The sequence below is a fragment of the Oncorhynchus mykiss genome, chromosome 7 (assembly GCF_013265735.2).
Source record: "Oncorhynchus mykiss isolate Arlee chromosome 7, USDA_OmykA_1.1, whole genome shotgun sequence".
In the NCBI taxonomy this organism is placed as follows: Eukaryota; Metazoa; Chordata; class Actinopteri; order Salmoniformes; family Salmonidae; genus Oncorhynchus; species Oncorhynchus mykiss.
Genome location: NC_048571.1, coordinates 15,214,160 through 15,241,995, shown reverse-complemented (window position 1 = coordinate 15,241,995; position 27,836 = coordinate 15,214,160). Strand labels below are relative to the sequence as shown.

The 27,836-nt window shown below is 41.3% G+C and overlaps 2 protein-coding genes across 16 annotated transcripts in view; both read left to right on the top strand.

Annotated features, from left to right (window-relative positions):
* The window catches only part of LOC110527385 (TRAF2 and NCK-interacting protein kinase), a 54,873-nt gene extending 50,970 nt beyond the window's left edge, over nucleotides 1-3,903 (top strand). For all 12 annotated transcript variants that reach the window (XM_036982693.1, XM_036982692.1, XM_036982691.1 and 9 more), the window contains 6 exons: nucleotides 127-261; nucleotides 626-726; nucleotides 1,146-1,295; nucleotides 1,372-1,531; nucleotides 1,799-1,938; nucleotides 2,066-3,903. In XM_036982693.1, coding sequence (XP_036838588.1) covers nucleotides 127-261; nucleotides 626-726; nucleotides 1,146-1,295; nucleotides 1,372-1,531; nucleotides 1,799-1,938; nucleotides 2,066-2,149 — 770 coding nt within the window. In that variant the 3' untranslated portion in view covers nucleotides 2,150-3,903. The remainder of the gene's footprint in view (nucleotides 1-126; nucleotides 262-625; nucleotides 727-1,145; nucleotides 1,296-1,371; nucleotides 1,532-1,798; nucleotides 1,939-2,065) is intronic.
* A 254-nt stretch (nucleotides 3,904-4,157) lies between these two features.
* LOC110527388 (solute carrier family 2, facilitated glucose transporter member 2) overlaps nucleotides 4,158-27,836 on the top strand; it is a 40,585-nt gene continuing 16,906 nt past the window's right edge. For 2 of the 4 annotated variants that reach the window (XM_036982704.1, XM_036982703.1), the window contains exons 1-8: nucleotides 4,163-4,497; nucleotides 9,173-9,268; nucleotides 9,344-9,537; nucleotides 9,690-9,814; nucleotides 10,887-11,002; nucleotides 12,187-12,349; nucleotides 13,928-14,034; nucleotides 22,177-22,257. In XM_036982704.1, the coding sequence (XP_036838599.1) occupies nucleotides 4,483-4,497; nucleotides 9,173-9,268; nucleotides 9,344-9,537; nucleotides 9,690-9,814; nucleotides 10,887-11,002; nucleotides 12,187-12,349; nucleotides 13,928-14,034; nucleotides 22,177-22,257 (897 nt within the window). In that variant the 5' untranslated portion in view covers nucleotides 4,163-4,482. Of the gene's footprint in view, nucleotides 4,498-9,172; nucleotides 9,269-9,343; nucleotides 9,538-9,689; nucleotides 9,815-10,886; nucleotides 11,003-12,186; nucleotides 12,350-13,927; nucleotides 14,035-22,176; nucleotides 22,258-27,836 lie in introns of all 4 variants that reach the window. The other 2 variants (XM_036982705.1, XM_036982706.1) reach the window with 2 other exon arrangements.

Genomic DNA, 27,836 nt, shown 5'->3' with positions numbered 1-27,836 from the left:
TTACATAACCGCAACATGACCACAGAGGGAGAACGTTGCTCTGTTAGTTAAAGAACTGGAGGCCTGTAGAACATCTCTGTTCTGATAGAGACATCTCTGTTTTCTCTCTCTCTCCCCCCCTCCCAGGGAAGAAGAATAAGCTGCGTGTGTACTACCTGTCCTGGCTGAGGAACAGGATACTCCACAATGACCCAGAGGTGGAGAAGAAGCAGGGCTGGGTCACTGTAGGAGAGCTGGAGGGCTGCGTACACTACAAAGTCGGTACGGAACTCTGTCTCTCTCTCTCTCTCTCTGTCTGTCTGTCTGTCTGTCTGTCTGTCTGTCTGTCTGTCTGTCTGTCTGTCTGTCTTCCTCTCTGTCTGTCTGTCTTCCTCTCTGTCTGTCTGTCTGTCTTCCTCTCTGTCTGTCTGTCTGTCTTCCTCTCTGTCTGTCCTCCTCTCTGTTTGTCCTCCTCTCTGTCTGTCCTCCTCTCTGTCTGTCCTCCTCTCTGTCTGTCGTCCCTCTCTCTGTCGTCCCTCTCTCTGTCGTTCCTCTCTCTGTGTGTGTGACGGACCCACTTGTTGTGTGTTTGTTGCCGTCTGTTCTGTGTGTGTTGTTGACTCTCTCCTGTGTGTGTTGTTTCCAGTAAAGTACGAGAGGATCAAGTTCCTGGTGATCGCTCAGAAGAACGCAGTGGAGATCTATGCCTGGGCCCCCAAACCCTACCACAAGTTCATGGCCTTCAAGGTAGCTCCCACACCGGGTTGAGATGTGATGCTGTAGTTATGTAGACATCCTGGAAGTACAGGGACTACCTTCAAGGTAGCTCCCACACCGGGTTGAGATGTGATGCTGTAGTTAGGTAGACATCCTGGAAGTACAGGGACTACCTTCAAGGTAGCTCCCACACCGGGTTGAGATGTGATGCTGTAGTTAGGTAGACATCCTGGAAGTACAGGGACTACCTTCAAGGTTGCTCCCACACCGGGTTGAGATGTGATGCTGTAGTTAGGTAGACATCCTGGAAGTACAGGGACTTCTTGAGAGGAAATGTTGCACTGTTGTCTGTGACAATACTATGGGGTTTGTCACGTTGTCTGATACTAGTTACTCTGGGGTCAATAGTAACACCTCTCTCTCTCTCTCTCTCTCCCCCCACCTCCCAGTCGTTCACTGACCTGCAGCACCGCCCCCAGCTGGTTGACCTGACGGTGGAGGAGGGGCAGAGGTTAAAGGTCATCTACGGCTCCAGCCTGGGCTTCCATGTCATCGACGTCGACTCTGGCAACCCTTACGACATCTACGTCCCCTCACACGTAAGTCTGTGTGTGGTGTGATATATAGTGCAGGGAGATAGACAGTAGATAACCATTACCTCTGTCTTGTCTGTAGATTCAGACCCAGGTGACTCCCCATGCCATCGTGATTCTTCCTAAGACAGACGGGATGGAGATGTTGTTGTGTTATGAAGATGAGGGAGTCTACGTCAATACCTATGGACGCATCACTAAAGACGTCGTGCTGCAGTGGGGAGAGATGCCTACTTCTGTTGGTGAGTGTGTGTGTGGGTGTTTTTGTGTGGGTGTTTGTGTGAGCTCAGCTTCGTTTTAGGCCTGTGGGAACTTGTTTAGGTTCCTGTGAAGTTTAATCAGATTCAATCTCAACTGTTGTGTTCCATAATAGAACAATATAGTCTACAGTGAAACTAATAGTGTATTCTTTAACTTCTCTCTCTCCTTCATCGTCTCTATCTACTCTCCTCTCTCTCTTTCTCTTTCTCTCTCTTTCTCTTTCTCGCTTTCTATCTTTGCTCCTCCAGCCTATATCCACTCTAGCCAGATCATGGGCTGGGGGGAGAAGGCCATAGAGATCAGGTCTGTGGAGACAGGACACCTGGACGGGGTCTTCATGCACAAGAGAGCCCAGAGACTCAAGTTCCTGTGTGAGAGGAATGACAAGGTAAACAACATGCGCGCACAAACACACACACACACACACACACACACACACACACATTCATATTCTCTATTGCCTGTATCAATCATGTCTTCTCATGCTGTTTGTGTTTGGGTGTGTGTGTGTCTAGGTGTTCTTTGCATCGGTGAGGTCTGGAGGCAGCAGTCAGGTCTTCTTCATGACCCTCAACCGTAGCTCCATGATGAACTGGTGAAACTAACTCCTCCCACCATCTTCCTATTGGAATGCTCAGCTGTCGATCACGGGCCAACTCTAATTTCAGACGCCAATTAAAACAATGGACCAAGAGAATCAAATCGCACCCTGAACCCTGAAAGTCCAACACTGAATCTAACTGAGAGAATCAAACGCTGAATGAATCGAACGCTGAGGGAATCAAATATCAAATCAGTGTGAAAGAATTGAAGTGTAAATGAATCAGGCTCTGAGAGAATCAAACTTGAAGACAGTGAAACACTGAGAGACTACAACACTGTAACAGACTTAAAGGACTATAAAGAATGAAATAATAAAGAGATACATGACTATTATGAAGAGGAGTCTGAAGGTAGAGGAGTGTTTAGATAAAGGGGGCGCTGGTTTCCCGGTTTTCCAAGATCTCGACTACCGTCTGTGGAGACGAACCGGAACTTCCGGATCCTAATCTTTCTTTCTCTCCTCCACTTCATCCTTCACTTCCCCCCTCTCTCCACCACTCCACCCCTCTTCTCTAAAATATTGGCTATGTCCCTTTAAAACAAAATCCCCGCCTCTGTCTCCCTCCTCTTCTCCTCCTGTCCCTCTGTCTCCCTCTTCTCCTCCTGTCCCTCTATCCACTCTGAAGTCTTTCAATTCTCAAGGTGCTGCATCAGATTAACTGTTAAAACAAAACAAGAATAACAACATTCTGCTGTTTACTAGAAATATGCTTTCATTCTGTCTTTTAAATAACACATTGTTCAAGTTTTGTTTCTTGTTTCTTTAGGTACTTTAAAATGACTTTTGAATTGTAATGTGAAGAACTTGATAACTTGCACAGCACACTGCTAGTTTCTGCCGTTCAGTTTGTGTGTTTTATGTTATGCTGAAATGCCAGAGTAAAACCTGATTCAACTGAGAATCATTTGAGAATTGTCTGAGAATGAACCACTCTGTGTCTGTCTGTCTGTCTTATCTGTCTCTGTGTGTAAAGAATTATTGTGTAAAGCTGTCTCCCACCTGATTGGTCTGGTCTGATTGTGACTCCTTCCTGTTTGTACGGTGCCAAGCATGATGAAGCCATCTGATTTATCTACTGTTGTTTTGTTCACTCTTTCTGTTGGTTTACCATTTTATATTAACTATTTCATAGCATCTTATGTCCTTAGATTGAACATTATCATTTTATCTTAAACAAAACTTAATTTATAAAAAAATTAAATAATGTTTGACATTTTATTAAATACATTTGCATTTCTGAAAACAAAGACGAGAACATCTGAAGCTGTTTTCTTTAATGCTTTTAAGCCATGCTGTAGAACTCCATTACCCAGAATGCAACAGTTCTGTGAGGTATGCGTGTGTGGGTCATGTATGTATATTTAGTGACTGCAAACACATTCATCAAAGAAATATTACATTCACCGAGACCCACTCCCTCAAATTACAAACAAGTGCAGGGGAAACCCTTTTGTCCGGGAAATTAAACTTCCAGACTGCTCCTTTAAATGTCATGCTTAAGTTACTGCTTAAGTTACTGTTATGGAGACAGGTTGCTTTTTAGAATGTTAGCAATAAAGAGTTGTGTGTGTGTGTGTGTGTGTGTGTGTGTGTGATACACCTCTATCTGGTGAACAGGCTGCTGATCACTACTTTTGGACTCTTTAAAATAAAAACTCTAGACCTCTTTGTTTCTGAATGACAAACTCATCACTAATGTTTTGGTTTCTATGTTTTGTAAAACAGTCAAATAAATGATACTAGAACATTGTTCTTTTTTTTACGTATTTCTGTTTATATTCTGTGGTGTGTGTGTAGGGGTTGCAGTGTAAGTTATCAGCTGAGGCCACCGACCCTCAGACTTTGTCCCTGTTGAAGGTATATCATTAACCCTACCTAATACTGTCCCTCCCTGTGTGTTTGTGTGTGTGTGTGTGTGTGTCAGTGTCAGACCTTCCCCCTCATTTAGAGCCAATGTGCTGAGCTCAGGTTGACCAGGGTGTGTGTGAACAGTGGAGACCAGCCCAGACACTGTGTGTGTGTTCACTAATCACTATCACATAGTTGAACCACCATGAAAACAGGGTGACAAACACAACCTAAGACAGGAGGTGAAGTGTGTTAGGCACCATGTGTAAATGGTAATGATGACATGAATGATAAACAGCCACCAGTAAGGTGTACAGATAGAGAGGTGCTCTGCTCCGGTGTGTCTTTCTGTCCAGTGCTGTGTGTAGATCGAGATGAGTGCGTGGACACAGCGTGATCCCAGCGATTGATGATTACCCTGGAAGTGTGTGTGTGATCAGTTCATGTTGTTGGAGCTGGTGTCAAGACTCTGAACCCGTCATGGAGTCGGGAAAGGTAAGATCTTTGTACACTTTTACACACTCGAGCTCTCACACACACACGCTCGTTTTGAGGTATCTAATCAATTTACTAAACAGATGTTGAAAGCCAAGTTGCTGGTTTTATAATGTAGTAAAAGCTCCTACTGTTCAATCCTGACTGACACTGTAGCTACACACAAGGACAGGAGTGTGTGTGAGAGTGTGTTTATATTTGATTTAACTAGGCATTCAGAACACATTCTTATTTACAATGACAGCCGACCAGGGAACAGTGGGTTAATTGCCTTGTTCAAGGGCAGAACGACAGATTTTTACCTCGTCAGCTCGGGGATTTGATCCAGAAACCTTTCCGGTTACTGGCCCACCGCTCTAACCACTAGGCTCCCTGCCGCCCCTGAATGTGTGCATCGTGTACGTGTGTGTCGTGATTGAACCGAGGGAGAGTACCATTTCATTTGACAGTTCATTTGTTGATGGCATGAGAGAGTTGGTTCGATCAGTTTTTATTTTTTAGTTCTGACAGAAACACATCTGGAAACAGGAACAGCAGCAAGCGGTCTGTGTTTTATTTCATCATTGACACACCTTTATCACTTTGTTAGGGGGCAGAGCAGCTTTAATATTACAGACAGATTGTCGCTTCCATCATTGTAATTGACTGCATCATCTCCTACCCCCATATATATATTGTTTAGTAAATATATATTATTTTAAATATATATCTTATTTAATATATTTCCCTTCTTTATTTTTTTCCCCTAATTGGATTAAACTAATGGACAACAATACTTGGGCTTCTACTTCCAGTTTATACGTTCTACGTACATTTCATGGACAGTATATTTTACATGAGTTATCTTTAGTTTGTTTTCAGTCCCATCCTTCAGCTCTCCTCAACCACTCCCATCTATCTCTGAAGACCATCCAGTTTTGACTTCTAGCTGTCGTAGATTTTCCACTGTGTGATGTTTCACAAAAGTTCTGAACCTTTCTATTCTCGTAGTTTCTACAGATTGTAAATGAAAGATAAACACCTTTGCTAAGAGTTTTATTACATTGGCCGATTGACTATAATATCACCCAGCAGTGCTATTTGCAGAGTTAGCTCCAATTAAATGTTGCAATTGTTTAGCCATTCCTTAACCTTTGACCAAAAACAAGTGAGCTAATGACTCTGTCTCTTAGCAGCAAATGGAAACACTCAGGTCATAGACCATGTGCCATGGAATCGGTACATCCAACTATTTTGCAACCTGTATCAAATCAAATCAAATGTATTTATATAGCCCTTCGTACATCAGCTGATATCTCAAAGTGCTGTACAGAAACCCAGCCTAAAACCCCAAACAGCGAGCAATGCCGGTGTAGAAGCACGGTGGCTAGGAAAAACTCCCTAGAAAGGCCAAAACCTAGGAAGAAACCTAGAGAGGAACCAGGCTATGTGGGGTGGCCAGTCCTCTTCTGGCTATGCCGGGTGGAGATTGTAACAGAACATGGCCAAGATGTTCAAATGTTCATAAATTACCAGCATGGTCAAATAATAATCACAGGCAGAACAGTTGAAACTGGAGCAGCAGCACGGCCAGGTGGACTGGGGACAGCAAGGAGTCATCATGTCAGGTAGTCCTGAGGCATGGCCCTGGGGCTCAGGTCCTCCGAGAGAGAGAAAGAAAGAGAAAATTAGAGAGAGCATACTTAAATTCACACAGGACACCGGATAGGACAGGAGAAGTACTCCAAATATAACAAACTGACCCTAGCCCCTCGACACATAAACTACTGCAGCATAAATACTGGAGGCTGAGACAGGAGGGGTCAGGAGACACTGTGGCACCATCCGATGACACCCCCGGACAGGGCCAAACAGGAAGGATATATCCCCACCCACTTTGCCAAAGCACAGCCTCCACACCACTAGAGGGATATCTTCAACCACCAACTTACCATCCTGAGATAAGGCCGAGTATAGCCCACAAAGATCTCCGCCAGTGCACAACCCAAAGGGGGGGCGCCAACCCAGACAGGAAGATCAGTGACTCAACCCACTCAAGTGACGCACCCCTCCTAGGGACGGTATGAAAGAGCCCTAGTAAGCCAGTGACTCAGCCCCTGTAATAGGATTAGAGGCAGAGAATCCCAGTGGAAAGAGGGGAACCGGCCAGGCAGAGAAAGCAAGGGCGGTTCGTTGCTCCAGAGCCTTTCCGTTTACCTTCACACTCCTGGGCCAGACTACACTCAATCATATGACCAACTGAAGAGATTAATCTTCAGTAAAGACTTAAAGGTTGAGACCGAGTTTGTGTCTCTCACATGGGTGGGCAGACCCTTCCATAAAAATGGAGCTCTATAGGAGAAAGCCCTGCCTCCAGCTGTTTGCTTAGAAATTCTAGGGACAATTAGGATGCCTGCATCTTGTGACCGTAGCGTAGGTGTAGGTATGTACGGCAGGATCAAATCAGAGAGATAGGTAGGTGCAAGCCCATGTAATGCTTTGTAGGTTAGCAGTAAAACCTTGAAATCAGCCCTTGCCTTGACAGGAAGCCAGTGCAGGGAGGCTAGCACTGGAGTAATATGATCCAATTTTTTGGTTCTAGTCAGGATTCTAGCAGCCGTATTTAGCACTAACTGAAGTTTATTTAGTGCTTTATCCGGGTAGCCGGAAAGTAGAGCATTGCAGTAGTCTAACCTAGAAGTGACAAAAGCATGGATTAATTTTTCTGCATCATTTTTGGACAGAAAGTTGCTGATTTTTGCAATGTTACGTAGATGGAAAAAAGCTGTCCTTGAAACAGTCTTGATATGTTCTTCAAAAGAGAGATCAGGGTCCAGAGTAACGCTGAGGTCCTTCACAGTTGTATTTGAGACGACTGTACAACCATTAAGATTAATTGTCAGATTCAACAGAAGATCTCTTTGTTTCTTGGGACCTAGAACAAGCATCTCTGTTTTGTCCGAGTTTAAAAGTAGAAAGTTTGCAGCCATACACTTTCTTATGTCTGAAACACATGCTTCTAGCGAGGGCAATTTTGGGGCTTCACCATGTTTCATTGAAATGTACAGCTGTGTGTCATCCGCATAGCAGTGAAAGTTAACATTATGTTTTCGAATGACATCCCCAAAAGGTAAAATACATAGTGAAAACAATAGTGGTCCTAAAACGGAGCCTTGAGGAACACCGAAATTTACAGTTGATTTGTCAGAGGACAAACCATTCACAGAGACAAACTGATATCTTTCCGACAGATGAGATCTAAACCAGGCCAGAACTTGTCCGTGTAGACCAATTTGGGTTTCCAATCTCTCCAAAAGAATGTGGTGATCGATGGTATCAAAAGCAGCACTAAGGTCTAGGAGCACGAGGACAGATGCAGAGCCTCGGTCTGATGCCATTAAAAAGTAATTTACCACCTTTAACAAGTGCAGTCTCAGTGCTATGATGGGGTCTAAAACCAGACTGAAGCATTTCGTATACATTGTTTGTCTTCAGGAAGGCAGTGAGTTGCTGCGCAACAGCCTTTTCTAAAGTTTTTGAGAGGAATGGAAGATTCGATATAGGCCGATAGTTTTGTATATTTTCTGGGTCAAGGTTTGGCTTTTTCAAAAGAGGCTTTATTACTGCCACTTTTAGTGAGTTTGGTACACATCCGGTGGATAGAGAGCCGTTTATTATGTTCAACATAGGAGGGCCAAGCAGAGGAAGCAGCTATTTCAGTAGTTTAGTTGGAATAGGGTCCAGTATGCAGCTTGAAGGTTTAGAGGCCATGATTATTTTCATCATTGTGTCAAGAGATATAATACTAAAAGACTTGAGTGTCTCTATTGATCCTAGGTCCTGGCAGAGTTGTGCAGACTCAGGACAACTGAGCTTTGAAGGAATACGCAGATTTAAAGAAGAGTCCATAATTTGCTTTCTAATAATCATGATCTTTTCCTCAAAGAAGTTCATGAATTTATTACTGCTGAAGTGAAAACCATCCTCTCTTGGGGAATGCTGCTTTTTAGTTAACTTTGCGACAGTATCAAAAAGGAATTTCGGATTGTTCTTATTTTCCTAAATTAAGTTGGAAAAATAGGATGATCGAGCAGCAGTAAGGGCTCTTCGATACTGCACGGTACCGTCTTTCCAAGCTAGTCGGAAGACTTCCAGTTTGGTGTGGCGCCATTTCCGTTCCAATTTTCTGGAAGCTTGCTTCAGTTCTCAGGTATTTTCTGTATACCAGGGAGCTAGTTTTTTATGAGAAATGTATGGCGTTTTGGTCAACGTTTTGGTCCTCAAATAAAACTGCTGTATCTTTGTATTTATTAGAGGGTTTTCTTGCTGCCAATTTTGGTCTTTAATGCAGGGCCAACAAACAAGTTCCCTACCTTTCCACTTGCCTCCATTTTTGTGGTAATGTTGCAATCAGTATGTTGTAATTTTGGACAGAGCAGAAATGTCCATATATTTTTATTAACAGCATGTGTCACACACCTAACTCAGCTAGTCAAGTAAATATCAAGCCCTTGATTAGTTGAATCAGGAAACCGTAACACTGAGTAATGTGAAGATGTTTTGTTGCTCTGTTATAAGCAGTATTTTACAGCAGGTGGGACCGCATGGTGCATTGAACTGGTTCCCTGTCCACTAGGACAGCTCATCACTAGGTCAGCTCATTACAGGCACCTTTTCACATCTGTGTGTCCTACAGCAGCTGACAGGCACTCTAACCCTAGCAGTGTTTTCAGCAGTCTTGGGTTCTCTACAGTTCGGATACAGCCTGGGAGTCATCAATGCGCCACAGAAGGTACACACATACACTGTTTATTTTAGTCATGAGTAAACAGCAAGTATTATTACAAACCTTTACTTTGTTTCCTAGGTGATAGAGCAGCATTATGGGAGGTCCCTGGGGGTGCTCCCTGAGGAGCCTCTCCTCCTATCAGAGAACAGTACAGAGACGCAGGAAGTGCATCCCTCTGTGGTCATGTATTGGTCTCTGTCTGTGTCGATCTTCTCCATTGGGGGAATGGTGTCGTCCTTCCTGGTGGGCTTTATTGGAGACCTGAGAGGAAGGTGTGTGTGAGCATCCGAACCTCCCTCTTCCTCTATCTGTCTCAAGACGAAACTGAATGTGCTTGTGTGACTGACTGGGTTTGAACTCGGGTCATCTGTATGCCACAAGACTGCGTTAGCCCACTGAGCTAATGCCTATGCTGTCTGTGCAGGGTGAAGGGCATGTTGATGGTGAATGTGTTAGCAGTAATAGCAGGTCTACTGATGGTGATGGCTAAGATGTGGAAACCTCACGTCATGGTCATCGCTGGACGATGTGTCATGGGATTCTACTGTGGTGAGTTATCAATACATTGAGTCACACACTACAGCACATCAGGAAGGAAGTGTTCGGCCCGGCTCTGTCCACTATGCACATCCTTATCACTACAAGTGTGAACAAAGCTTGTACTGACTCTCTAGTCTCGCCCCCTTCTCCCCTCTCTCTCTCTTTCTCAATTCAATTTCAATCCAGGGGCTTTATTGGCAGGGGAAACTAATGTTTACATTGCCTAAACAAGTGAAGTGGATAATAAACAAACCTGAAATAAGTAATACAACTTATCAGGCAACAGTTCTTCTCAGTTCCAAAATAATAAAGACGTTTCAAATGTCATATGTGTAAATAGTTAAAGTACAACTTATCATACTTACTTATTATTAAAAATAAAATAAATAAACATAAATATGGGTTGTATTAACAATGGTGTTTGTTCTTCACTGATTGCCCTTTTCTTGTGGCAACAGGTCACAAATCTTGCTGCTGTGATTGCACACATTTGGCAGGAGGTTAGGAAGTGCAGCTCAGCTTCCACCTCATTTTGTGGGCAGTGTGCACATAGCCTGTCCTCTCTTGAGAGCCAGGTCTGCCTACAGCAACCTTTCTCAATAGCAAGGCTATGCTCACCGAGTCTGTACTGTACATAGTCATGTCTTTCCTTAAGTTTGGGTCAGTCACAGTGGTCAGGTATTCTGTCACTGTGTACTCTCTGTTTAGGGCCAAATAACATTCTAGTTGCTCAGTTTTTTTGTTAATTCTTTCCAATGTGTCAAGTAATTATATTTTTGTTTTCTCATGATTTGGCTTGGTCTAACTGTGTTGCTGTCCTGGGACTCTGTGGGGACTGTTTGTGTTTGTGAACAGTTCCCCAGGACCAACTTGCTTAGGGGACTCTTCTCCAGGTTCATCTCTCTGTAGGTGATGGCTTTGTTTTGTAAGGTTTGGGAATCACTTCCTTTTCGGTGGTTGTAGAATTGAATGGCTCTTTCCTGGATTTTGATAATCAGCTGGTATCAGCCTAATTCTGCCCTGCATGCAATTTTTGGTATTTTACGTTTGTCCCCCTCTTCTCTCTCTCTCTCTCTCTCAGGTCTGTCCTCAGGGCTAGTTCCTATGTATATAGGGGAGATCGCTCCCATGGCCTACAGAGGAGCTCTGGGAACCTTACATCAACTGGCTACTGTTACTGGTATACTACTGAGTCAGGTAAAACCACACACACATGTGCAAGCGTGCACACGCGTACACACACACACACACACACACACACACACACACACACACACACACACACACACACATTTATGTGTCTGTCCTCTAATCTCTATTCCCTGTCTCTTTCTGTCCTCTAATCTCTATTCCCTGTCTCTTTCTGTCCTCTAATCTCTATTCCCTGTCTCTTTCTGTCCTCTAATCTCTATTCCCTGTCTCTTTCTGTCCTCTAATCTCTATCCCTGCGTTCCTGTCTGTGTCCATCCCTAATCTCTGTCCCTCTGTCTCTCTCTGTGTTTGTCCCTAATCTCTGTCCACCTGTCTCTCTGTGTCCGTCCCCTAATCTCTGTCCCCCTGTCTCTCTCTGTGTTCGTCCCTAATCTCTGTCCCCCGTCTCTCTCTATGTCTGTCCGAATCTCTGTCCCCTTGTCTCTCTGTGTCTGTACCTAATCTCTGTCCCCTTGTCTCTCTGTGTCTGTCCCTAATCTCTGTCCCCCTGTCTCTCTCTGTGTCCGTCCCTAATCTCTGTCCCCGTTTCTCTCTGTGTTCGTCCCTAATCTCTGTCCCCCTGTCTCTCTCTATGTCTGTCCGAATCTCTGTCCCCGTCTCTCTCTGTGTTCGTCCCTAATCTCTGTCCCCCGTCTCTCTCTATGTCTGTCCGAATCTCTGTCCTCTTGTCTCTCTGTGTCTGTCCCTAATCTCTGTCCCCTTGTCTCTCTGTGTCTGTCCCTAATCTCTGTCCCCCTGTCTCTCTCTGTGTCCGTCCCTAATCTCTGTCCCCGTCTCTCTCTGTGTTCGTCCCTAATCTCTGTCCCCCTGTCTTTCTCTATGTCTGTCCCTAATCTCTGTCCCCCTGTCTCTCTCTATGTCTGTCCAAATCTCTGTCCCCTTGTCTCTCTATGTCTGTCCCTAATCTCTGTCCCTTGTCTCTCTCTATGTCTGTCCCTAATCTCTTTCTCCCTGTCTCTCTCTATGTCTGTCCAAATCTCTGTCCCCTTGTCTCTCTGTGTCCGTCCCCTAATCTCTGTCCCCTTGTCTCTCTATGTCTGTCCCTAATCTCTGTCCCCCTGTCTCTCTCTGTGTTTGTCCCTAATTGTATCTCTCTGTGTTTGTCCCTAATCTCTGTCCCCCTGTCTCTCTCTATGTCTGTCCCTCATCTCTGTCCCCTTGTCCCCCAGGTGCTAGGTCTAGAGTTCCTCCTGGGTAATGACTACTACTGGCCGCTGCTGCTGGGTCTGTCTGGAGCTCCTGCTGTGTTACAGTCTCTACTGCTGCCACTGTGTCCTGAAAGTCCCAGATACCTCTACATCAAGAGAGGCATGGTGGAGGAGGCCAAGAAGAGTATGTACTGTAGAAATCTCAGCTCTCTCTTAGAAAATACATTACCAGTCAAAAGTTTCTACTCATTCAAGGGTTCTTCTTTATTTTACTATTTTCTACATTGTAGAATAATAGTGAAGACATCAAAACTATGAAATAACACATATGGAATCATGTAGTATCAAAAACGTGTTAAACAAATCAAAATATATTTTATATTTGAGATTCTTCAGAGTAGCCACCCTTTGCCTTCATGACAGCTTTCCACACTCTTGGCATTCTCTCAACCAGCTTCATGAGGTAGTCACCTGGAATGCATTTCAATTAACAAGTGTGCCTTGTTAAAAGTTAATTTGTGGAATTTCTTTCCTTCTTAATGCGTTTGAGCCAATCAGTTGTGTTGTGACAAGGTAGGGGTGGTATACAGAAGATAGACATATTTGGTAAAATAATAAGTCCATATTTTGGCAAGGACAGTTCAAATAAGCAAAGAGAAACAACAGTCCATCATAACTTTAAAACATGGAGGTCAGTCAATATGGAACATTCCTTCAAGTGCAGTAGCAAATACCATCAAGCGCTATGATGAAACTGGCTCTCATGAGGACCGCCACAGGAATGGAAGACCCAGAGTTACCTCTGCTACAGAGGATAAGTTCATTTGAGTTGCCAGCCTCAGAAATGTCAGCCCAAATAAATGCTTCACAGAGTTAAGGTAACTGACACATCTCAACATCAACTGTTGAAAGGAGACTGCGTGAATCAGGCCTTCATGGTCAAATTGCTGCAAAGAAACTCCTACTAAAGGACACCAATAATAAGAAGAGATTTCCTTGGGCCAAGAAACACGAGCAATGGACATTAGACCGGTGGAAATCTGTCCTTTGCTCTGATGAGTCCAAATTTGCGACTTTAGTTTCCAACTGCCGTGTCTTTGTGAGAAGCAGAGTAGGTGAACGGACGATCCCCGCATGTGTAGTTCCCACCGTAAAGCATGGAGGAGGAGGTGTGATCATATGGGGGTGCTTTGCTGGTGACACTGTCTGTGATTTATTTAGAATTCAAGGACACTTAACCAGCATGGTTACCACAGCATTCTGCAGTGATACGCCATCCCAGCTGGTTTGTGCTTAGTGGGACTATCATTTGTTTTTCAACAGGACAATGACCCAACACACCTCCAGGCTGTGTAAGGGCTATTTAACCAAGAAGGAGAGTGATGGAGTGCTGCATCAGATGACCTGGCCTCCACAATCACCCGACCTCAACCCAATTGAGATGGTTTGGGATGAGTTGGACCGCAGAGTGAAGAAAAAGCAGTGCTCAGCATATGTGGGAACTCCTGTTGGAAAAGACGGTTGGAAAAGCATTCCAGATGAAGCTGGTTGAGAGAATGCCAAGAGTGTGCAAAGCTGTCATCAAGGCAAAGGGTGGCTATTTAGATTTGTTTAAAACTTTTGTGGTTACCACATGTTATTTCATAGTTTTGATGTCTTCACTATTATTCTACAATGTAGAAAATAGTATAAATAAATAAAAACCCTTGAATGAGTAGGTGTGTCCAAAATACACACTTGATGTGTGTGTGTGCGTTTTTAGGTCTGCATCGTCTGAAGGGAGAGTATGACCCATCAGCTGACCTGGAGGAGATGAGGAGGGAGAAGGAGGAGGTGGAGAAGGAGGCGCAAGTCTCTATCGCTGTACTGGTACGTTCAATATCTAGTCTACTGAACATCTGGTCTGTTGCTGTCTAATCCATGTCGGTCTGGTCCTGTATTCATAATGTGATATGTGTCAGTAGTCCTGCATTAGTAATGTGATATGTCTGTAGTCCTGTATTAATAATGTGATATGTGTCTGTAGTCCTGTATTAATAATGTGATTTGTGTCTGTAGTCCTGTATTTATAATGTGATATGTCTGTAGTCCTGTATTAATAATGTGATATGTGTCTGTAGTCCTGTATTAATAATATGATATATGTCTGTGGTACTGTATTCATAATGTGATATGTGTCTGTAGTCCAATACTAAACATGTGATATGTGTCTGTAGTCCTGTATTAATAATGTGATATGTGTCTGTAGTCCTGTATTAACAATGTGATATGTGTCTGTAGTTCTCTATTAATCATGTGATATGTGTCTGTAGTCCAATATTAGTAATGTGATATGGCTGTAGTCCTGTATTAATAATGTTATATGTCTGTAGTCATATATTAATAATGTGATATGTGTCTGTAGTCCTGAATTAATAATGTGATATGTGTCTGTAGTCCTGTATTCATAATGTGATATGTCTTTAGTCCTGTATTAATAATGAGATATGTGTCTGTAGTCCTGTATTAATAATATGATATATGTCTGTGGTCCTGTATTCATAATGTGAAATGTGTCTGTTGTCCAATATTAAACATTTGATATGTGTCTGTAGTCCTGTATTAATAATGTGATATATGTCTGTAGTCCAGTAATAATCATGTGATGTGTCTGTAGTCCTGTATTAACAATGTGATATGTGTCTGTAGTCTAATATTAAACATTTGATATGTGTCTGTAGTCCTGCATTAATAATATGATATATGTCTGTAGTCCTGTAGTTATCATGTGATATGTGTCTGTAGTCCTGTATTAATAATGTGATGTGTGTATATAGTCCAATATTAATAATGTGATATGTGTCTGTAGTCCTGTATTAACAATTTGATATGTGTCTGTAGTCCTGTATGAACAATGTGATATGTGTCTGTAGTCCTGTAATAAACATGTGATATGTGTCTGTACGCATGCATTGGTAATGTGATATGTGTCTGTAGTCCAATATTAAACATTTGATATGTGTCTGTAGTCCTGTATTAATAATATGATATGTGTCTGTAGTCCTGTAATAAACATGTGATATGTGTCTGTACGCCTGCATTGGTAATGTGATATGTGTCTGTAGTCCAATATTAGTCATGTGATATGTGTCTGTAGTCCTGTATTAATAATGTGGTATGTGTCTGTAGTCCTGTATTAATAATATGATATATGTCTGTAGTCCTGTATTAATAATGTGATATATGTCTGTAGTCCTGTATTAACAATGTGATATGTGTCTGTAGTCCTGTATAAATAGTGTGATATGTGTCTGTAGTCCTGTATTAATAATATGATATATGTCTGTAGTCCTGTATTAATAATATGATATATGTCTGTAGTCCAATATTAATAATGTGATATGTGTCTGTAGTCCTGTATTAATAATATGATATGTGTCGGTAGTCCAATATTAACAATGTGATACGTGTCTGTAGTCCTGAATTAATAATGTGTCTGTAGTCCTGTAATAACAATGTGATATATGTCTGTAGTCCTGTATTAATCATGTGATATGTGCCTGTAGTCCAATATTAATAATGTGATATGTGTCTGTAGTCCTGTATTAACAATGTGATATGTGTCTGTAGTCCTGTATTAATAATATGATATATGTCTGTGGTCCTGTATTCATAATGTGATATGTGTCTGTAGTCCAATACTAAACATTTGATATGTGTCTGTAGTCCTGTATTAATAATGTGATATGTGTCTGTAGTCCTGTATTAACAATGTGATATGTGTCTGTAGTTCTCTATTAATCATGTGATATGTGTCTGTAGTCCAATATTAGTAATGTGATATGGCTGTAGTCCTGTATTAATAATGTTATATGTCTGTAGTCCTATATTAATAATGTGATATGTGTTTGTAGTCCTGAATTAATAATGTGATATGTGTCTGTAGTCCTGTATTAATAATGTGATATGTGTCTGTAGTCCTGTATTAATAATGTGATGTGTGTATATAGTCCAATATTAATAATGTGATATGTGTCTGTAGTCCTGTATTAACAATTTGATATGTGTCTGTAGTCCTGTATGAACAATGTGATATGTGTCTGTAGTCCTGTAATAAACATGTGATATGTGTCTGTAGTCCAATATTAAACATTTGATATGTGTCTGTAGTCCTGTATTAATAATATGATATGTGTCTGTAGTCCTGTAATAAACATGTGATATGTGTCTGTACGCCTGCATTGGTAATGTGATATGTGTCTGTAGTCCAATATTAGTCATGTGATATGTGTCTGTAGTCCTGTATTAATAATGTGGTATGTGTCTGTAGTCCTGTATTAATAATATGATATATGTCTGTAGTCCTGTATTAACAATGTGATATGTGTCTGTAGTCCTGTATAAATAGTGTGATATGTGTCTGTAGTCCTGTATTAATAATGTGATATATGTCTGTAGTCCTGTATTAACAATGTGATATGTGTCTGTAGTCCTGTATAAATAGTGTGATATGTGTCTGTAGTCCTGTATTAATAATATGATATATGTCTGTAGTCCTGTATTAATAATATGATATATGTCTGTAGTCCAATATTAATAATGTGATATGTGTCTGTAGTCCTGTATTAATAATATGATATGTGTCGGTAGTCCAATATTAACAATGTGATACGTGTCTGTAGTCCTGAATTAATAATGTGTCTGTAGTCCTGTAATAACAATGTGATATATGTCTGTAGTCCTGTATTAATCATGTGATATGTGCCTGTAGTCCAATATTAATAATGTGATATGTGTCTGTAGTCCTGTATTAACAATGTGATATGTGTCTGTAGTCCTGTATTAATAATATGATATATGTCTGTGGTCCTGTATTCATAATGTGATATGTGTCTGTAGTCCAATACTAAACATTTGATATGTGTCTGTAGTCCTGTATTAATAATGTGATATGTGTCTGTAGTCCTGTATTAACAATGTGATATGTGTCTGTAGTTCTCTATTAATCATGTGATATGTGTCTGTAGTCCAATATTAGTAATGTGATATGGCTGTAGTCCTGTATTAATAATGTTATATGTCTGTAGTCCTATATTAATAATGTGATATGTGTCTGTAGTCCTGAATTAATAATGTGATATGTGTCTGTAGTCCTGTATTCATAATGTGATATGTCTTTAGTCCTGTATTAATAATGAGATATGTGTCTGTAGTCCTGCATTAATAATATGATATATGTCTGTGGTCCTGTATTCATAATGTGAAATGTGTCTGTTGTCCAATATTAAACATTTGATATGTGTCTGTAGTCCTGTATTAATAATGTGATATATGTCTGTAGTCCAGTAATAATCATGTGATGTGTCTGTAGTCCTGTATTAACAATGTGATATGTGTCTGTAGTCTAATATTAAACATTTGATATGTGTCTGTAGTCCTGTATTAATAATATGATATATGTCTGCAGTCCTGTAGTTATCATGTGATATGTTTCTGTCATCCAATATTAATAATGTGATATGTGTCTGTAGTCCTGTATTAATAATGTGATATGTGTCTGTAGTCCTGTATTAATAATGTGATGTGTGTATATAGTCCAATATTAATAATTTGATATGTGTCTGTAGTCCTGTATGAACAATGTGATATGTGTCTGTAGTCCTGCATTGGTAATGTGATATGTGTCTGTAGTCCAATATTAAACATTTGATATGTGTCTGTAGTCCTGTATTAATAATATAATATGTGTCTGTAGTCCTGTAATAAACATGTGATATGTGTCTGTACGCCTGCATTGGTAATGTGATATGTGTCTGTAGTCCAATATTAGTCATGTGATATGTGTCTGTAGTCCTGTATTAACAATGTGGTATGTGTCTGTAGTCCTGAATTAATAATGTGTCTGTAGTCCTGTAATAACAATGTGATATATGTCTGTAGTCCTGTATTAATCATGTGATATGTGCCTGTAGTCCAATATTAATAATGTGATATGTGTCTGTAGTCCTGTTTTAACAATGTGTTGTATCTGTAGTCCTCTATTAATCATGTGATATTTGTCTGTAAGCCAAAATTAATAATGTGATATGTGTCTGTAGTCCTCTATTAATCATGTCATATGTGTCTGTAGTCCTGTATTTATAATGTGATGTTTCTGTCATCCAATATTAATAATGTGATATGTGTTTGTAGTCCTGTATTAATAATGTTATATGTGTCTGTAGTCCTGTATTAATAATGTGATGTGTGTATATAGTCCAATATGAATAATGTGATATGTGTCTGTAGTCCTGTATTAACAATTTGATATGTGTCTGTAGTCCTGTATGAACAATGTGATATGTGTCTGTAGTCCAATATTAAACATTTGATTTGTGTCTGTAGTCCTGTATTCATAATGTGATGTGTGTATGTAGTCATGTATTTATAATGTGAGGTGTGATTGTAGTCCTGTATTAATAATGTGATATGTGTCTGTAGTCCTGTAATAAACATGTGATATGTGTCTGTACGCCTGCATTGGTAATGTGATATGTGTCTGTAGTCCAATATTAGTCATGTGATATGTGTCTGTAGTCCTGTATTAACAATGTGATATGTGTCTGTAGTCCTGTATTAATAATATGATATATGTCTGTAGTCCTGTATTAATAATATGATATGTGTCTGTAGTCCAACATTAATCATGTGATATATGTCTGTAGTCCTGTATTAAAAATATCATATATGTCTGTAGTCCTGTATTAATAATATGATATGTGTCTGTAGTCCAATATTAATCATGTGATATATGTCTGTAGTCCTGTATTAATAATATAATATATGTCTGTAGTCCTGTATTAATAACATGATATGTGTCTGTAGTCCAATATTAATAATGTGATATGTGTCTGTAGTCCTGTATAAATAGTGTGATATGTGTCTGTAGTCCTGTATTAATAATATGATATATGTCTGTAGTCATGTATTAACAATGTGATACGTGTCTGTTGTCCTGTATTAATAATATCATATATGTCTGTAGTCCTGTATTAACAATATGATATGTGTCTCTAGTCCAATATTAATCATGTGATACGTGTCTGTAGTCCTGAATTAATAATGTGTCTGTAGTCCTGTAATAACAATGTGATATATGTCTGTAGTCCTGTATTAATCATGTGATATGTGTCTGTAGTCCAATATTAATAATGTGATATGTGTCTGTAGTCCTGTATTTATAATGTGATATGTGTCTGTTGTCCAATATTAATAATGTGATATGTGTCTGTAGTCCAATATTAATAATGTGATATGTGTCTGTAGTCCAATAATAACAATGTGATATATGTCTGTAGTCCTGTATTAATCATGTGATATGTGTCTGTAGTCCAATATTAATAATGTGATATGTGTCTGTAGTCCAATATTAATAATGTGATATGTGTCTGTAGTCCTGAATTAATAATGTGTCTGTAGTCCTGTAATAACAATGTGATATATGTCTGTAGTCTTGTATTAACAATGTGATATGTGTCTGTAGTCCTGTATTAACAATGTGTTGTATCTGTAGTCCTCTATTAATCATGTGATATTTGTCTGTAAGCCAAAATTAATAATGTGATATGTGTCTGTAGTCCTCTATTAATCACGTGATATGTGTCTGTAGTCCTGTATTCATAATGTGATGTATGTATATAGTCCAATATTAAAAATGTGATGTGTCTGTAGTCCTATATTAATAATATGATATGTGTCTGTAGTCCAATATTATTCATGTGATATGTGTCTGTAGTCCTGTATTAATAATATGATATGTGTCTGTAGTCCAATATTAATAATATGATATGTGTCTGTAGTCCAATATTAATAATGTGATATGTGTCTGTAGTCCTGTATTAATAATATGATATGTGTCTGTGGTCCAATATTAACAATGTGATATGTCTGTAGTCCTGTATTAATAATGTGATATGTGTCTGTAATCCTGCATTATCAATGTGATATCTGTCTGTAGTTCTCTATTAATCATGTGATATGTGTGTGTAGTCCAATATGAATAATGTGATATGTGTCTGTATGCCTGCATTAGTAATATGATATGTGTCTGTAGTCCTGCATTGGTAATGTGATATGTGTCTGTAGTACTCTATTAATCATGCGATATGTGTCTGTAGTCAAATATGAATAATGTGATATGTGTCTGTATGCCTGCATTAGTAATGTGATATGTCTGGGGTCCTGCATTGGTAATGTGATATGTGTCTGTAGTCCTCTTTTAATAATGTGATATGTGTCTGTAGTCCTGTATAAATATTGTGATATGTGTCTGTAGTCCTGTATTAACAATGTGATATGTGTCTGTAGTCCTGTATTAACAATGTGTTGTATCTGTAGTCCTCTATTAATCATGTGATATTTGTCTGTAAGCCAAAATTAATAATGTGATATGTGTCTGTAGTCCTCTATTAATCACGTGATATGTGTCTGTAGTCCTGTATGAACAATGTGATATGTGTCTGTAGTCCTCTATTAATCACGTGATATGTGTCTGTAGTCCTGTATTCATAATGTGATGTATGTATATAGTCCAATATTAAAAATGTGATGTGTCTGTAGTCCTATATTAATAATATGATATGTGTCTGTAGTCCAATATTATTCATGTGATATGTGTCTGTAGTCCTGTATTAATAATATGATATGTGTCTGTAGTCGTGTATTAATAATATGATATGTGTCTGTAGTCCAATATTAATAATGTGATATGTGTCTGTAGTCCTGTATTAATAATATGATATGTGTCTGTGGTCCAATATTAACAAAGAGATATGTCTGTAGTCCTGTATTAATAATGTGATATGTGTCTGTAATCCTGCATTATCAATGTGATATCTGTCTGTAGTTCTCTATTAATCATGTGATATGTGTGTGTAGTCCAATATGAATAATGTGATATGTGTCTGTATGCCTGCATTAGTAATATGATATGTGTCTGTAGTCCTGCATTGGTAATGTGATATGTGTCTGTAGTACTCTATTAATCATGCGATATGTGTCTGTAGTCAAATATGAATAATGTGATATGTGTCTGTATGCCTGCATTAGTAATGTGATATGTCTGGGGTCCTGCATTGGTAATGTGATATGTGTCTGTAGTCCTCTTTTAATAATGTGATATGTGTCTGTAGTCCTGTATAAATATTGTGATATGTGTCTGTAGTCCTGTATTAACAATGTGATATGTGTCTGTAGTCCTGTATTAATAACGTGATATGTGTCTGTAGTCCAATATTGATAATGTGATATGTGTCTGTAGTCCTGTATTAATAATGTGATATGTGTCTGTAGTCCTGTATTAACAATGTGATATGTGTCTGTAGTCCTCTATTAATCATGTGATATGTGTCTCTAGTCCAATATTAATAATGTGATATGTGTCTGTAGTCCTGTATTAACTATGTGTTGTGTCTGTAGTCCTCTCTTCATCATGTGATATGTGTCTGTAGTCCAATATTAATAATGTGAAATGTGTCTGTAGTCCTGTATTAGTAATGTGTTATGTGTCTGTGGTCCTCTATTACTCATGTGATATGTGTCTTTAGTCCAATATTAATAATGTGATATGTGTCTGTAGTCCTGTTTTCATAATGTGATATGTGTCTGTAGTCCTGTATTAAACATGTGATATGTGTCTGTATGCCTGCATTAGTAATATGATATGTGTCTGTAGTCCTGCATTACTAATGTGATATGTCTGGGGTCCTGTATTAATAATGTGATGTATCTCTAATTCTGTAATAAACATGTGATATGTGTCTGTAGACCTGCATTAGTAATGTGATGTGTCTGTAGACCTGCATTAGTAATGTGATATGTGTCTGTAGACCTACATTGGTAATGTGATATGTGTCTCTAGTCCTCGATTAGTAATGTGATATGTGTCTGTAGTCCTGTATTAATAATGTGATATGTGTCTGTAGTCCTGTATTAATAATGTGATATGTGTCTGTAGTCATGTATTAATGCTGTAATATGTCTGTCGTTTTCTAGGTGCGATCATCTCTCTACAGGCAGCAGCTGTTTGTAGCCCTGATGATGCATTTCTCACAACAACTGTCTGGAATTAACGCTGTGAGTTACTGAGAAAACGGGGGAGAGAGGGAACAACTGTCTGGAATGAACGCTGTGAGTGAGAGAAAGAGGGAAAAGCTGTCTGGAATCAACGCTGTGAGTTGCGGAGAGAGAGGGAACAACTGTCTGGAATCAACGCTGTGAGTTAGAGAAAGAGGGAACAACTGTCTGGAATCAACGCTGTGAGATGCGGAGAGAGAGAGAACAACTACCTGGAATCAACACTGTGAGTTGCTGAGAAACATGGAACAACTGTCTGGAATCAACGCTGTGAGTAACTGAGAAACATGGAACCACTGTCTGGAATCAACACTGTGAGTTAGAGAAAGAGGGAACAACTGTCTGGAATCAACACTGTGAGTTAGAGAAAGAGGGAACAACTGTCTGGAATCAACACTGTGAGTTGCGGAGAGAGAGAGGGAACAACTGTCTGGAATCAACGCTGTGAGTTCCTGAGAAACAGGGAACCACTGTCTGGAAATCAACGCTGTGAGTTAGAGAAAGAGGGAACAACTGTCTGGAATCAACGCTGTGAGTTGCTGAGAAACAGGGAACAACTGTCTGGAATCAACACTGTGAGTTGCGGAGAGAGAGAGGGAACAACTGTCTGGAGTCAACGCAGTGAGTTGCTGAGGAACAGGGAACAACTGTCTGGATTCAACGCTGTGAGTTGCGGAGAGAGAGGGGGAACAACTGTCTGGAATCAACACTGTGAGATGCTGAGAAACAGGGAACAACTGTCTGGAATCAACGCTGTGAGATGCGGAGAGAGAGGGGGAGAGAGGGAACAACTGTCTGGATTCAACGCTGTGAGATGCGGAGAGAGAGGGGGAACAACTGTCTGGAATCAACACTGTGAGATGCTGGGAAACAGGGAACAACTGTCTGGAATCAACGCTGTGAGATGCTGAGAAACAGGGAACAACTGTCTGGAATCAACGCTGTGAGATGCTGAGAAACAGGAAACAACTGTCTGGAATCAACGCTGTGAGATGCTGAGAGAGAGGGAACAACTGTCTGGAATCAACACTGTGAGATGCTGAGAAACAGGGAACAACTGTCTGGAATCAACGCTGTGAGATGCTGAGAGAGAGGGAACAACTGTCTGGAATCAACACTGTGAGTTGCTGAGAAACAGGGAACAACTACCTGGAATCAACACTGTGAGTTGCTGAGAAACAGGGAACAACTACCTGGAATCAACACTGTGAGTTGCTGAGAAACAGGGAACAACTGTCTGGAATCAACACTGTGAGTTGCTGAGAAACAGGGAACAACTACCTGGAATCAACACTGTGAGTTGCTGAGAAACAGGGAACAACTGTCTGGAATCACACTGTGAGTTAGAGTAAGAGGAAACAACTGTCTGGAATCAATGCTGTGAGATGCTGAGAAACAGGGAACAACTGTCTGGAATCAACACTGTGAGTTGTGGAGAGAGAGAGTGAACAACTGCCTGGAATCAACACTGTGAGTTGCTGAGAAACAGGGAACAACTGTCTGGAATCAACGCCGTGAGTAACTGAGAAACAGGGAACAACTGTCTGGAATTAAAGCTGTGAGTTACTGAGAGAGAGGGAACATCTGTCTGGAATCGACGCTGTGAGTAACTGAGAAACAGGGAACAACTGTCTGGAATTAACGCTGTGAGTTGCTGAGAAACAGGGAACAACTGTCTGTAATCAACGCTGTGAGTAACTGAGAAACAGGGAACAACTGTCTGGAATCAACGCTGTGAGTACCTGAGAAACAGGGCACAACTGTCTGGAATTAACACTGTGAGTTACTGAGAAAACGGGGGAGAGAGGGAACAACTGTCTGGAATCAACGCTGTGAGAAACTGAGAAACAGGGAACAACTGTCTGGAATTAACGCTGTGTGTAACTGAGAAGCAGGGAACAACTGTCTGGAATCATTGCTGTGTGTAACTGAGAAACAGGGAACAACTGTCTGAAATCAACGCTGTGAGTGAGAGAAAGAGGGAACAACTGTCTGGAATCAACGCTGTGAGTTGCGGAGAGAGAGGGAAAAACTGTCTGGAATCAACGCTGTGAGTTAAGGAGAGAGAGGGAACAACTGTCTGGAATCAACGCTGTGAGTTGCGGAGAGAGAGGGAACAACTGTCTGGAATCAACGCTATGAGATGCGGAGAGAGAGAGGGAACAACTGTCTGGAATCAACGCTGTGAGTTGCGGAGAGAGAGGGAACAACTGTCTGGAATCAACACTGTGAGTTGCGGAGAGAGAGAGGGAACAACTGTCTGGAATCAACGCTGTGAGTTGCTGAGAAACAGGGAACCACTGTCTGGAAATCAACGCTGTGAGTTAGAGAAAGAGGGAACAACTGTCTGGAATCAACGCTGTGAGTTGCTGAGAAACAGGGAACAACTGTCTGGAATCAACACTGTGAGTTGCGGAGAGAGAGAGGGAACAACTGTCTGGAGTCAACGCAGTGAGTTGCTGAGGAACAGGGAACAACTGTCTGGATTCAACGCTGTGAGTTGCGGAGAGAGAGGGGGAACAACTGTCTGGAATCAACACTGTGAGATGCTGAGAAACAGGGAACAACTGTCTGGAATCAACGCTGTGAGATGCGGAGAGAGAGGGGGAGAGAGGGAACAACTGTCTGGATTCAACGCTGTGAGATGCGGAGAGAGAGGGGGAACAACTGTCTGGAATCAACACTGTGAGATGCTGGGAAACAGGGAACAACTGTCTGGAATCAACGCTGTGAGATGCTGAGAAACAGGGAACAACTGTCTGGAATCAACGCTGTGAGATGCTGAGAAACAGGAAACAACTGTCTGGAATCAACGCTGTGAGATGCTGAGAGAGAGGGAACAACTGTCTGGAATCAACACTGTGAGATGCTGAGAAACAGGGAACAACTGTCTTGAATCAACACTGTGAGTTGCTGAGAAACAGGGAACAACTACCTGGAATCAACACTGTGAGTTGCTGAGAAACAGGGAACAACTACCTGGAATCAACACTGTGAGTTGCTGAGAAACAGGGAACAACTGTCTGGAATCACACTGTGAGTTAGAGTAAGAGGAAACAACTGTCTGGAATCAACGCTGTGAGATGCTGAGAAACAGGGAACAACTGTCTGGAATCAACACTGTGAGTTGTGGAGAGAGAGAGTGAACAACTGCCTGGAATCAACACTGTGAGTTGCTGAGAAACAGGGAACAACTGTCTGGAATCAACGCCGTGAGTAACTGAGAAACAGGGAACAACTGTCTGGAATTAAAGCTGTGAGTTACTGAGAGAGAGGGAACATCTGTCTGGAATCGACGCTGTGAGTAACTGAGAAACAGGGAACAACTGTCTGGAATTAACGCTGTGAGTTGCTGAGAAACAGGGAACAACTGTCTGTAATCAACGCTGTGAGTAACTGAGAAACAGGGAACAACTGTCTGGAATCAACGCTGTGAGTACCTGAGAAACAGGGCACAACTGTCTGGAATTAACACTGTGAGTTACTGAGAAAACGGGGGAGAGAGGGAACAACTGTCTGGAATCAACGCTGTGAGAAACTGAGAAACAGGGAACAACTGTCTGGAATTAACGCTGTGTGTAACTGAGAAGCAGGGAACAACTGTCTGGAATCATTGCTGTGTGTAACTGAGAAACAGGGAACAACTGTCTGAAATCAACGCTGTGAGTGAGAGAAAGAGGGAACAACTGTCTGGAATCAACGCTGTGAGTTGCGGAGAGAGAGGGAAAAACTGTCTGGAATCAACGCTGTGAGTTGCGGAGAGAGAGGGAACAACTGTCTGGAATCAACGCTGTGAGTTGCGGAGAGAGAGGGAACAACTGTCTGGAATCAACGCTATGAGATGCGGAGAGAGAGAGGGAACAACTGTCTGGAATCAACGCTGTGAGTTGCGGAGAGAGAGGGAACAACTGTCTGGAATCAACACTGTGAGTTGCGGAGAGAGAGAGGGAACAACTGTCTGGAATCAACGCTGTGAGTTGCTGAGAAACAGGGAACAACTGTCTGGAATCAACGCTGTGAGTTAGAGAAACAGGGAACAACTGTCTGGAATCAACGCTGTGAGATGCGGAGAGAGAGGGAACAACTGTCTGGAATCAACGCTGTGAGTTGCTGAGAAACAGGGAACAACTCTCTGGATTCAACGCTGTGAGTTGCGGAGAGAGAGGGGGAACAACTGTCTGGAATCAACACTGTGAGTTGCTGAGGAACAGGGAACAACTGTCTGGATTCAACGCTGTGAGATGCTGAGAAACAGGGAACAACTGTCTGGAATCAACGCTGTGAGATGCGGAGAGAGAGGGAACAACTGTCTGGAATCAACGCTGTGAGTTGCTGAGGAACAGGGAACAACTGTCTGGATTCAACGCTGTGAGTTGCGGAGAGAGAGGGGGAACAACTGTCTGGAATCAACACTGTGAGATGCTGAGAAACAGGGAACAACTGTCTGGAATCAACGCTGTGAGATGCGGAGAGAGAGGGGGAGAGAGGGAACAACTGTCTGGATTCAACGCTGTGAGATGCGGAGAGAGAGGGGGAACAACTGTCTGGAATCAACACTGTGAGATGCTGGGAAACAGGGAACAACTGTCTGGAATCAACGCTGTGAGATGCTGAGAAACAGGGAACAACTGTCTGGAATCAACGCTGTGAGATGCTGAGAAACAGGGAACAACTGTCTGGAATCAACGCTGTGAGATGCTGAGAGAGAGGGAACAACTGTCTGGAATCAACACTGTGAGATGCTGAGAAACAGGGAACAACTGTCTGGAATCAACTCTGTGAGATGCTGAGAGAGAGGGAACAACTGTCCTGAATCAACACTGTGAGTTGCTGAGAAACAGGGAACAACTACCTGGAATCAACACTGTGAGTTGCTGAGAAACAGGGAACAACTGTCTGGAATCACACTGTGAGTTAGAGTAAGAGGAAACAACTGTCTGGAATCAACGCTGTGAGATGCTGAGAAACAGGGAACAACTGTCTGGAATCAACACTGTGAGTTGTGGAGAGAGAGGGAACAACTGTCTGGAATCAACACTGTGAGTTGTGGAGAGAGAGGGAACAACTGTCTGGAATCAACGCTGTGAGATGCTGAGAAACAGGGAACAAATGTCTGGAATCAACACTGTGAGTTGCTGAGAAACAGGGAACAACTGTCTGGAATCAACGCTGTGAGTAACTGAGAAACAGGGAACAACTGTCTGGAATTAAAGCTGTGAGTTACTGAGAGAGAGGGAACATCTGTCTGGAATCGACGCTGTGAGTAACTGAGAAACAGGGAACAACTGTCTGGAATTAACGCTGTGAGTTGCTGAGAAACAGGGAACAACTGTCTGGAATCAACGCTGTGAGTAACTGAGAAACAGGGAACAACTGTCTGGAATCAACGCTGTGAGTACCTGAGAAACAGGGAACAACTGTCTGGAATTAACACTGTGAGTTACTGAGAAAACGGGGGAGAGAGGGAACAACTGTCTGGAATCAACGCTGTGAGAAACTGAGAAACAGGGAACAACTGTCTGGAATCATCGCTGTGTGTAACTGAGAAACAGGGAACAACTGTCTGAAATCAACACTGT